Source organism: Capra hircus, chromosome 1 (assembly GCF_001704415.2).
Source record: "Capra hircus breed San Clemente chromosome 1, ASM170441v1, whole genome shotgun sequence".
NCBI lineage: Eukaryota > Metazoa > Chordata > Mammalia > Artiodactyla > Bovidae > Capra > Capra hircus.
In genome coordinates this window covers 99,678,256-99,691,330 of record NC_030808.1, presented here as the reverse complement: position 1 = coordinate 99,691,330, position 13,075 = coordinate 99,678,256, and the positions used below count along the sequence as shown (strand labels likewise).

Genomic DNA, 13,075 nt, shown 5'->3' with positions numbered 1-13,075 from the left:
ATAAGCCACCAACAACTGCAAGAGTTTGGGAAAGGTCAAAAGGAGACATCACGTGTCCGTCCACTTCCCAGAATCCCTCTCACTAGTATTCATCTTGGCTGAGCCATGCGTGCACCACCAGGAAAGACTCTGAATTAGAATGATTGACCAAAGATCACCCGGAAACTAATCCCATCACCAAAAAATCCAAGACTGCAAGCCGCATGGCAGAGCAGTTCTCCTGGGTTCCCTTACCCTACTGTTCTCCACCTGGGTGCCCTTTCCCAAAAAAATCTCTTGCTTTGTCAACACATGTGTCTCCTCAGACAATTCATTTCCAAGTGTTAGACAAGAGCCCAGTTTCAGGCCCTGGAAGGGGTCCCCCTTCCTGCAACAGTACTACCTTCCTGCAACAGTACTACCTTCTGATAAGGTCTTAGAGACACAGTTACAACTTATTTTTTAAATTTCATTGAATGTTACTAACATAATCTGCAATCTGGAAGAAAAAGTCCTTAAACTTATAATTTCACTAATTTTTATTAGTCTGTAAACCTTGAAATATCAGAGACAATAATCAAAAATCCCTATCACCCGGACAGGTAATCACTTGATAATTTTTTTCAGGTTTGCTTTACTCTGGGTACAAAATGGAAAAAGTAATGAATGATCACTAGGTACTCTTTGACCATGGGAGTGTAATGACATGTTGCTTGTCAAAAAAATCTTCCTCCTCCTCGTCCGTACTGCTTTCAGAAACTGTCAGCAAAGACTGGATTCCAGTATCCTTTTCAGAAGAGCTGGAAATACATTAAAAGGTCAATACACAATATACAGAACCAGGTTTCAACTCTCCATTTATCTTCTGATCAATATTACACACACTGAAGTAATTGGAGGCAGGCAGACATGAGGGGGGCTGTTTCAGACTGAGACCATAACTCCCAATGTGCCCAATAAACCAAGCCTCTGTGATTCTCATCATTCTCCCTCTCTCAAGAGATAAAGCCACAGTGGAACCAAGGAGAGATTTCATGGTCTCTGGTTGCATCTTTCATTGATGATACCTCAGAAGGTACTTCAGAAACTTGCAGAGCCTCCAGGTTCTCGTTAAGAACATTCATCATTACCTTGGTTGTTTAACAGAATCCCAGTGAATAAGCTGCCAGATTAATCACTTCCTTTGTATACAGTAAATTAGGACCATGTGGATAGCCAGTCTAGATATGCCAAAGCCAAAATTAATGACAGCAACTATGTAGTTCTTTTACTTTGTTGCATCTTACGGTGAAAAGGAACTCATGGAAACCCTAGTGTGTTGCTGTGTGGGGCTTGGGGTAAGAAGTAGTATGGGGGCACAGAGAGGAGTCCTCATAGTTCAAATATTTTCGTCCAAGTTATTAAAAATTTCAGCCCATGTACACTACTAAATAATATAAAATATTTCACTCTGTGATGGATAGAACTCTTCTTTGGATTTTATGCCCCAAACAAGCTAAACCAGCATTTCGTAAAGTCTTGTCAGTGGTCCAGTTTCGATCTTAAATGTGATTAAAAACAAACAAACAAAAAAAAAAACAACCTTTCACTGGTCTAAATAGAGAAAAGAAGGACAAGGTAATAACTTTTTCATGAAATTTTTAATTTTAAAGAATTATGCTTTATTCTATTAATATAATCCCTTTATATTTAGTCCTAAATGTCTTTTTTATGAAGTTGGTTTAGTAACTTTGGTTTATTTTTAGGGAAAATAACAGCAACTTTATACTGATCCCTTTTTAAAAAAATGTAAGTGGTATTAGAAATGGAAAAATCCTTGGACCACAGATAAATGATTTTCTCCTTCAGAAAGACAGAATATGAACTCTTGATTCCTTTTTACTACAATATTAGACTTCAACAAATCAAAGGAATTTACAATTCAAGGGGATTTTATTTTACTTTTTTTTCCATCTGTTTAGAAGAATCACTCTTCCTTTTGCAGGGAATTCTAGGAGACCATAACACCTTGACATGATAGACTACTTTTCTGAAGATTTATTAGTTTTATCAATGTTCCTTATAAACTGATCACCATTTCTAAATGCTCTTATCCTGTGTAAGGGAAGAATGAAGTCATACAGATTAAAATGACATCATTAACAATCTAGACTTGATTTCAAAAAGGAGACTTCTCAATATTCTATTCTAAAAACTTTATTCACGTTGAGTAAGAGTCTATGAATGCAAAGTATTGAAATTCAGTAAGTTAATGAAGACAAGTAAGGCAAGTGTTTTTCAATATAAGAAGAAATACTGAAGGATTATTAAATTCCAAATGTCTTTTCATTCTCCTGACACACATTGTGCAGCAGAGAATTATCTCTTCACATTAAAGCAACAACTTCATAAGCCTTTCACTAAATTCTGATATTTGGTTAGCAAAGCACTTAAACATTTTATAAAGAATAGCCATATAAGTACACATATGAGGACAATATCTGTGTAGTAAAGGTAACTAGTTGGGGGTTGTCAAAAATGTTTACAATGCACTCTTTGTACATATAAGCAGCATATTTAACTTACCTCTGTTCCTGAAATCCACAGAGACCCCTCGCACATGAGGTCTTAAGGAAATCTAGGGTAGTCTGACTTATATTCAGCAAATGGTTGTTGAAGGCTGGTAACTCTTCTGAGGTTAGGCTGTAAAGTTTTTCTGAAGGATCTGAAATATTTTATTTCATGCATTGTCAACACATAAATTCAAGAAACAAATACAGAGCATATGGCACTGAAAGTTTACTCAGTAAACTTCAAGCAGTACAAGGATAGGGGCTTCCCAGGTGGCTCAGTGGTAAAGAATCTGCCTGCAATGCAGGAGACGCAAGAGACTGGGGTTCACTCCCTGGAGTAGGAAATGACAACACACTCTAGTATTCTTGCCTGGAAAATTCCATGGACAGAGGAGCCTGGTAGGCTACAGTACATGTGGTCTCAAAGGAGTTGGACACGACTTAGCAACTAAACAGCAGTCTGACTTATTTTGTCTAGCCACATTGATTTTTAACATACACTATACTTAAGTGACAAATGCTCTGAAAATTTACAAAGTTCCAAGGAAATACAAGCAATCTTTTTTAAACTTACGATATTGTGCAACTTCTCAACTTGCCTGAATGTTAAACACTTTATTATATCTTTTTGTCTTCTAAGAAATAAAAGGTTTGCCCCCACACAGTCTGAGGCAAAGGTTAGTTTTGGAAAAGCTACTCTTTCTTTTAGACTGCCTTGCTTTATTTGGGTAGATAATAACCATGTGTATGTGAAAGGGGAACAGCCTTAAATCTTCTTTTTCCTGAAGTTGGCCTGTGATTCAGCCTTCTGTTGCTGCTGCTAAGTCGCTTCAGTAGTGTCCAAATTTATATGACCCCATAGTCGGCAGCCCACCAGTCTCCTCCGTCCCTAGGATTCTCCAGGCAAGAAAACTGGAGTAGGTTGCCATTTCCTTCTCCGATGCATGAAAGTGAAAAGTGAAAGTGAAGATGCTCAGTCGTGTCCAACTCTTAGCAACCCCATAGACCGCAGCCTACCAGGCTCCTCCAACCATGGGTTTTTTTCAGGCAAGAGTACTGGAGTGGGTTGCCATTGCCTTCTCCTAATTCAGCTTGAGTAAGGACAAATAGTGCAAGTTCAATAAGCAAATGTGTAAGCAATACCTTCCTTACATGAACTACCAAAATATCAAGTATAGAAGTAAATATGATTATTACATTAGACATAATGTTGTCAGAGCCATCTAACTTCTACAAGAGGTTATGCTATGATGACTTTTAAAACTGTTAAAAGTACTGGCTGTTATTCCTGGGGTTACTCAGGTGGTGGGAGTGGGAAAGAACCCGCCTGCCAATGCAGGAGATGTAAGAGAGGGGAGTTCAGTCCCAGGGTGGGGAAGATCTCCTAGAGGAGTGCATGACAACCCACTCCAGTACTCTTGCCTGGAGAAAACTTTGGACAGAAGAGCCTGGCCGGCTACGGTCCACAGGGTCTCAAAGAGTCAGACACGATCGAAGCAATCCTCCCTTCATTCATGCATTCCTCCCTTCACTTTAATGAAAGTGACAGGATCAGAAGGACCAAACACCAGCCTGCATGTATTAAACCCTGACTGAAGATAATTGGGGGTGGTTAGTATTAACTTTGCGAGCAAGCAGAGATTCCCCTACAAAAATGAACTTAGAATATCCCTCCTTGTGTGGCAAAACCAATACAGTATTTCAAAGTAAAAAAATAAAATTTAAATTAAAAAAAAATAGAATATCCCTCCTGCAAGATAACTAAGATCATGGCATCTGGTCCCATCACCTCATGGCAAATAGATAGGGAAACAGTGGGAACAGTGACAGACTTTATTTTCTTGGGCTCCAAAATCACGTGACTGCAGCCATGAAATAAAAAGATGCTTACTCCTTGGAAGAAAAGTTATGACAACCTAGACAGCATATTAAAAAGCAAAGACATTACTTTGCTAACAATGGTCCATCTAGTCAAAGCTATGGTTTTTTCAGTAGTCATGTATGGATGTGAGAGTTGGACTATAAAGAAAGCTGAGCACCGAAGAATTGTTGCTTTTGAACTGTGGTGTTAGAGAAGACTCTTGAGAGTCCCTTGGACTCCAAGGAGAGCCAACCAGTCAACTCTAAAGGAAATCAGTCCTGAATATTCACTGGAAGGACTGATGATGAAGCTGAAACTTCAATACTTTGGCGACCTGATGTGAAGAACTAACTCATTTGAAAAGACCCTGATGCTGGGAAAGATTGAAGGCAGGAGGAGAAGGGGATGACAGAGGATGAGATGGTTGGATGGCGTCACCAACCCAATGGACATGAGTTTGAGTAAACTCTGGGAGTTGGTGATGGACAAGGAGGCCTGGCATGCTGCAGTCCATGGGGTCACAAAGAGTCGGACATGACTGAGCGACTGAACTGAAGGTAGATATTAATACATTTATAACTGTAAGTGTCCTTAGAAATCCAGAGCATTCACAATGACAATATGTGGAGAAATCCAGCAGGCTGAGGGTTGAGGCTTCTGCTCCCACCACCCCAAAGCAAGCAAGACAGCTTTCACTGGTCTTGTTTATGTTTGGAAATTCTCTATAAGATTACTTCTGAGAAAAACAAAAGGTTCCTTAGGGAAAATTTTTGTCCCATCCCACTTATTGGAGATTAGGAAATTGACGGCCCACTAGGGACCGATAAATGTTCACACAACTACAAGTAGAAGAACTGGAACTCAACCTAAGCTCTTTCAGCTCACCACATTCATAAATCACTATGTTCCAGAATCTAATTATTTAGCATTAGGCTATTATCTTCTCCACAAGGAGGTGTTTCCCCCCCCCCCACCCCCGACCCACAAAGTGAATCAAAACAGGTATACAAGGTCCCTTTACATACCCCATGAAAGAGAATGTTACCCGTGGGAAAGTAGTCAGCTCAGGATTTGTAACTGGTAGAACCACAGGGCTAACCCAATGGTGATGCTTAGATCTAAGGAATCCCACCAGTAGAGGTTAGTCTTTCAAGTCTCTGTTAGTCTTTCAAGTCCTAACTGAATGAATACAAAGCTAATTCAAATTATACAAACAGAATGGGACTATTTTTGTATAATTATTCAGTCTCAAAATTTTATTTCAGAATTAATAGGAGCAGTTATTTAATTTCGGTTAACAGGAGCAGAGGTGACATCACTTGACTTTCAAGGCAGAAAAAAATAAAACTTTAACAAAAACTCTACTGCAGGTTAGTGTTAAAACCTAAAAGGTCAACCATACAAAAACCCAAGTGTTCTGATTTTGGGACCAGGGAAGATTGTATTGATATTTCCATTGGAGATTTTACTTTATAACTGTCAAATCAGCTGATTGTTGAGAGTGAATTGAAGTTCAGTCTTTCCTATCCCTGGAATAAATGGGATATGTGTATGTTCTCTGATCACTGAAGAATCTCTTAAATGCAATAATAAAGAATGGCAAAGAGGGAAAATTGACTGTATACAAAGTTCCACAGTGTATTTCTAAAACTCGGGTTGCTTAAAACAGATACATAAAACTTTATTCTATAGGGAAATAAACACACATGAATAAAGAAATGGAGTAAAGAGGAAAGGAAGGGCCAAATGACAGGTTAACCCCTTTCAAGGAACAGAAACAAAGCATACAGACAATTTCCCAGTAAATAATTCACCACCAACAACAAAAACAAGCACCACTTCTAAAGGACTAGATATGCATACATAAGACATCCCAATATTCAGGAGACATGACCATCAGGACCCTCCCCCTGTAACCTGTGAGCCCACACCCAACCCACCAGCCTGTTTCCCCTCCTCCACTGTCTTGCCTCATTTATCCTTCAACCCTTCTTTCCTTTGCCTTCACTCTGCCCAACACCTTCTGCCTCTCAAGTGATCACAATAGTGATCTGAAGGAAGGATCTCAAATTATTTAAGTGGCACACAGGTCTGGTGGTCAGACAAAGGAACGTGGGGCAGACCTGCCTGGGTTTGTGCATGGGTGCCTCTGGGCACCCAGGGGAGGCAGTCACGGCACCATCCAGATTCTCAGTTACTGTAGCCACACAGGGGAGACCAAAAGTACCACTTCCTCACCCATCTACCAGCAGGATAGCTATGAAGATTAAATGGAGCAACAGTTCATATAAGAACAAACAGTGATTATTATGACTCATTGAATGGCTTCATATTCCTACATCAGAATGTTTTTAATATGTTGACTTTCACTTTTATGTGTCACTCAATTTTTTTCCCTAAAATTCCAAGATACTCTAAAGCAAAAAAAAATTGCCATTCTAATTCAGTTTCACCTGACTGTCTTTATAAGGGTTATCTAGTTAATTAACTGACTATAATTCTGACTAGCCATTTTACAGTTTAATATCTTAGCTGATGGTCAACCTTCTAATTACTCGGGAAACCACTGCCTCACTATTTTACTTCATACTGTAGTTTGTACTAGTATCAGGCAGATTTTTATTCCTTCTTATTTAAGAAAAAGTTCTCTGTCTTTAATTAGTCAGCTGAGTACCTGCAGACTTGTACAAGCATAGGACTGCCAAAGGAATTTAAAGACCACAAACACTCAAACAAGTCAGAATGAGTTTAAAACAAATGAGGCTTTTCTTTTTGGCCACATCGTGTGGCATGTGGGATTTCAGTTCCCTGAGCAAGGACTGAAGCTGTGCCCCCTGCACTGGGAACATAGTCTTAGCCACTGAACCACCAGAGAAAGCCCCAAACAATAATTTATAAGCACTGAAGAAGTGAATGCTTTACTGTATTTGATTACTGATATTTTCTCATAATGCAAATCTTCTGATATTTCCAAGTTATTCAGGCTATGCTGCTGCTGCTAAGTCGCTTCAGTCGTGTCCGACACTGTGCAACCCCACAGACGGCAGCCCACCAGGCTCCTCCATCCCTGGGATTCTCCAGGCAAGAATACTGGAGTGGGTTGCCATTTCCTTCTCCACTGCATGAAAATGAAAAGTGAAAGTGAGGTTGCTCAGTTGTGTCTGACTCTTCACAACACCATGGACTGTAGCCCACCAGGCTCCTCCATCCCTGGGATTCTCCAGGCAAGAATACTGGAGTGGGTTGCCATTGCCTTCTCCATTCAGGCTATAGCAATATCTAAAAACTGATTAAAAAAAAAAAAAAAGCCTTGGTAATGGCTCAGTGGTAAAGAATCCACTTGCAATGCAGAAGACACAGGAGACACGGGTTTGATACCTGGGTCTGGAAGGTCCCCTGGAAGAGGAAATGACAACCACTCCAGTGTTCTTGCCTGGAGAATACCATGGACAGAGGAGCCTAGCACACACAGTCCAAAGGGTCACAAAGGGTCGAACATAACTGAAATACTAAGGCATAAGTAGAATTTAGTGTTATTTACAAAGGTACTTGTGGAGGAATAATTATACTATGAACTAGAGCTAACTATAATTCTCAAAGTGGCCCAGAAGAAAACATGGTTCTAGAATAGAAACAGATTTTATATGTTTTTGACTAAAAGTTGGACTTGCCAAGAGCACCTTAGCTTACTGTATGTCCAAAGCACTGCCCATTGGTTTCTTATATAATTTAACAGTGTTTTCAGGACAGACTGTGTGCTAAGCACTTCAATGTTAAAGTGCATGTGTGTGTGTAAGTACAAAATTTTTATAAATATACTATTTAATATATACTCCAATCACTGAACAATTTATGATAAGGCCTATTCGCATACTCATCTTTCATACATGGAAACTGATACAGAGAGAGATTCAGTTCAGTTCAGTTCATTCGCTCAGTTGTGTCCAACTCTTAGTGACCCCATGAATCGCAGCATGCCAGGCCTCCCTGTCCATCACCAACTCCCAGAGTTCACTCAGACTCACGTCCATCGAGTCCGTGATGCCATCCAGCCATCTCATCCTGGGTTGTCCCCTTCTCCTCCTGCCTCCAATCCCTCCCAGCATCAGAGTCTTTTCCAATGAGTCAACTCTTCGCATGAGGTGGCCAAAGTACTGGAGTTTCAGCTTTAGCATCATTCCTTCCAAAGAAATCCCAGGGCTGATTGCCTTCAGAATGGACTGGTTGGATCTCCTTGCAGTCCAAGGGACTCTCAAGAGTCTTCTCCAACACCACACTTCAAAAGCATCAATTCTTCAGTGCTCAGCCTTCTTCACAGTCCAACTCTCACATCCATACATGACCACTGGAAAAACCATAGCCTTGACTAGGTGGACAGTCGGCAAAGTAATGTCTCTGCTTTTGAATATACTATCTAGGTTGGTCATAACTTTTCTTCCAAGGAGTAAGTGTCTTTTAATTTCATGGCTGCAGTCACCATCTGCAGTGATTTTGGAGCCCAGAAAAATAAAGTCTGACACTGTTTCTACTGATACCCCATCTATTTCCCATGAAGTGATGGGACCAGATGCCATGATCTTCGTTTTCTGAATGTTGAGCTTTAAGCCAACTTTTCACTGTCCTCTTTCACTTTCATCAAGAGGCTTTTTAGCTCCTCTTCACTTTCTGCCATAAGAGTGGTGTCATCTGCATATCAGAGGTTATTGATATTTCTCCTGGCAATCTTCATTCCAGCTTGTGTTTCTTCCAGTCCAGCGTTTCTAATGATGTAATCTGCATATAAGTTAAATAAGCAGGGTGACAATAGACAGCCTTGATGTACTCCTTTTCCTATTTGGAACCAGTCTGTTGTTCGATGTCCAGTTCTAACTCTTGCTTTCTGACCTGCATATAGATTTCTCAAGAGGCAGGTCAGGTGGTCTGGTATTCCCATCTCTTTCAGAATTTTCCACAGTTTATTGGGATCCACACAGTCAAAGGCTTTGGCATAGTCAATAAAGCAGAAACAGATATTTTTCTGGAACTCTCTTGCTTTTTCCATGATCCAGCGGATGTTGGCAATTTGATATCTGGTTCTTCTACCTTTTCTAACACCAGCTTGAACATCAGGGAGTTCATGGTTCACGTATTGCTGAAGTCTGGCTTGGAGAATTTTGAGCATTACTTTATTAGCATGTGAGATGAGTGCAATTGTGCAGTAGTTTGAGCATTCTTTTGCATTGCCTTTCTTTGGAATGGGAATGAAAACTGACCTTTTCCAGTCCTGTGGCACTGCTGAGTTTTAAGAAAGTATAATAATTTGTCTGTTGTCACAAAGCTGGGAATTCATAGCTCCACGTTTCAGAACCAAACCCCTGGCCCTAGAGCCTGGCTCTCAACCACCCTGCTTTGCTACTCCTTGTTTCCTGATTCAGCCTGCACACACACACACACACACACACACACACATACACACACATATCTTCAGCTCCCAGTGGCCCCATCTCTTTCTGAAATGACTCTATTGTCAGCTTCAGCAATTGGAGTCAAAGGAGAAATACTACTCAATGTAATTATTTCCTGTCTTCTCTTCTCCAGACTCTTTGGCAGGGCTCTTTTCCTAGAACTTGGAGGAAGTGGAGGTATCCTAGAGCTGACATAAAATAAATCATAAGGTTTGTTGCTTACAAAAAAGGCAGCTTTCATGGGAATGTACACCCATTTACATTTGTATGAGTACAGTTGTGTAGCTGTATCTGTGTGAGACCAGGCTTCATTGAGAGTTGTTTCAGAACTCACCATGAGTAGTGACATGTGAGTGGAATTTTTCTACTCATTGATGCTGAACAGAATATAAAAGTCTGTGCAGAATCAATGAATTTTCTAGAATAAAGCCTGATTGCACCACCGCAGCTGTCACCTCCCTGACTGTTGGTAAAATTTAGCTGATGTGCAGTCCTCTTCTTTCCTCAGCTCCAGGTGAATGTCTGCAAAGCTGTGCATTCATCCAAGGCCAATCTTCCCAAATAGAAAGAGAGCCATTCCTCGGTGGACTGTGTGTAAGTGATTACATTCTGCTCTTGACCCATCAAAAAGCTCTGGTAGTTCACAGTCTATGTAGTGTGTACTTGCTTTTAATGTATGAAAAATTATGTATTCTGGTGAAAATATTGGTTTGGGTGTATGAGAAATGAGTGACAGGGGAAAGGTGAAGTGCATAAGAACAAACCTGATAAACGAAATAAAAAAGCTGAGAGGTTAGAGACAAACAACCCAAAACTACTGATCGTAAAGTATTTTTTTGTAAATAATGAAATTGATCAATTTACCAAATAAGACAACCTTCATCTTCTGATTAAAAATTGTATTACTATCCTTTTGATCTAGTTCAGATCTGATATGCTTCATTTTAGAATAAATTTTTTAAAGGTATTTTTATGTGACCCTTTTTTAAAAGCCTTTATTAAATTCATTCAGAGAAGGCAATGGCACCCCACTCCAGTACTCTTGCCTGGAAAATCCCATTGGAAGGAGCAGCCTGGTGGGCTGCAGTCCATGGGGTTGCAAAGAGTCGGACATGACTGAGCGAATTCACTTTCACTTTTCACTTTCATGCACTGGAGAAGGAAATGGCAACACACTCCATTGTTGTTGCCTGGAGAATTCCAGGGACGGGGGAACCTGGTGGGCTGCCGTCCATGGGGTCACACAGAGTCAGACAGGACTGAAGTGATTTAGCAGCAGTTGCAGCAGCATTAAATTCGTTACAATATCGTTTCTGGTTTTGTTTTGTTTTTTTGGCCACTAGGCATGTGGGATCTTAGCTCCCCAACCAGGATTGACTCTCTACCCTCTGCACTGGAAGGCAAAGTCTGAACCACGGAACCTCCAGGGAAGTCCCTAGAAATGACTTTTAACATGAGAATTACCTCTAAGCATATTTATGTTTGATTTTTAGTAAAGCTGAGTTAGGGAAGTGAATGAGAAGTAAAGATGAATCACAATTTCTTCTTCCCCAATCCCTAATGAAATGAATAGGAAAGGGAGAAAAATTAAAAATAAAATAAAATCATAAGTGGAACCAAAGGAAGAGATACAAATTCACATAATAAACCTTGACAAGGGACAACCAAAGGAATAAACAGAAGATTCATTAAGGTACAGCTGGGGGCCTATGCTGTCCACGTCCTTTCTCCCTCCCACTCAATGTGCACACAAACTTGTAACAGGAAAAGGAGAGTTCATCTAAAGTGCTCACAAGTCTTACCAGTACCATAAGAAATTGCGAAAAACAGTGGGGAAGGGGGAAGCAAGGAGAAAATGTTGAAAATATTTTTAAGCCCTAAACATCCACCATAATATCTTAGTGGAGGCAAGAAAATCACATACCCACAGGTGTCCTAACAGAGACAAAACCCACTTGAAATCAGGTCCAATGAAGACTGGCGTTCAATAAAATCCAGAAAAAGACAAGAGAGCCCAGATCCTCCAATAAAGGAAGCTGAACTCCTCAGTCTTTCACGTATTCTCCCTGTGCCTTTGAGCCAGCAGGATACAGAACAGAGTCAATAGCCAACTCACAAACAGAAGCTCCATAGAGAAGACTGACACATCTAGCTCAAGCAGCGAGGAGAGAGGAGACTTTAGGGAGAATGCAGTCTCACTATATCAGAAAAGACAGAAGATGCAAGCAAAGCCACTCACAACACATGTGAACAAGTAAGACACAAGGAAAGGACAGCAAACAAACTGGAATCCAAGAATTCGCTGCACACAAAAATTAAGTGATAGAGCAACCTGGTAGATAACAGATCAAGACCCTAAGAAAATTCCCTCATAAGTCCTTTGGTTACAGAATAAGTAATAAGAATGACATTTTTAAAAAGAATAAAACTAATTTAAAAGATCAAACAGCAACATATCAGACATCAAAAAGGAAAAGCAAACTTGTTCCTGGATTGGACCTTGCACCAGAAAAAAACATGCTATAATGAACATCACTGAGACAATTTTAAAAAATTCGATATGTACTGAAGGTTAGAGAATTACAATGTATTAATGTTTAATTTCTTGATTTTGATCACTGTACTATGGTTACACAAGAAAAAGCTGTTGCTTGTAGGAAATACACTAAAATATATTTTTGGAAAAGGGTCATGATTCTTGGAACATTCTCTCAAATGGTTCAGAAAAAAAGTCGTATTTGTGTGTGTGTGTGTGTGTGTGTGTGTGTACACATGTGCAAATGAGGTAAGACAAACAGATCATGAAATGGGTGAAGTGTATATGGAAGTTACTTGTATTATTCTTGCATTCTTGCAATTCTCTAAGTTTAAATTACATCAAAGTAAAAATTACCAAAAAAAAGAATGCCTGTAAAGAGCTAATTTATTGGGTCAATCCATAAAGAATGGACTATAACCAGCTGTAAATTGAAATGCTGATATAAGAGACAATTTTGAGATAATCACAGTAAATAAAAAGCAAAATAAAAACAGCTTAAAACAGTTGAAGAAACATAAGTAAACACTGTAAAGAGATCCGACATAAAACAGGTTTCTTAGCAGCAAAAAGCCAAATGGAACAGAATAGCAATTCAAATATATAACAAAAGAAAATTTCTCTGAAAACAAAGAGGAACTTCTGTGCTTTAAGAAATACTGAATTACTGATACTGAAATACAATCCTGGTCCAATGACTGAA

At 39.7% G+C, this 13,075-nt stretch overlaps 1 protein-coding gene across 2 annotated transcripts in view; it reads right to left on the bottom strand.

Annotated features, from left to right (window-relative positions):
* The window catches only part of ZBBX (zinc finger B-box domain containing), a 112,919-nt gene continuing 100,474 nt past the window's right edge, over positions 631 to 13,075 (bottom strand). For both annotated transcript variants that reach the window (XM_018053779.1, XM_018053781.1), the window contains 2 exons: positions 2,545 to 2,683; positions 631 to 779 (listed from right to left, as the gene is read on the bottom strand). In XM_018053779.1, coding sequence (XP_017909268.1) covers positions 653 to 779; positions 2,545 to 2,683 — 266 coding nt within the window. In that variant the 3' untranslated portion in view covers positions 631 to 652. The remainder of the gene's footprint in view (positions 780 to 2,544; positions 2,684 to 13,075) is intronic.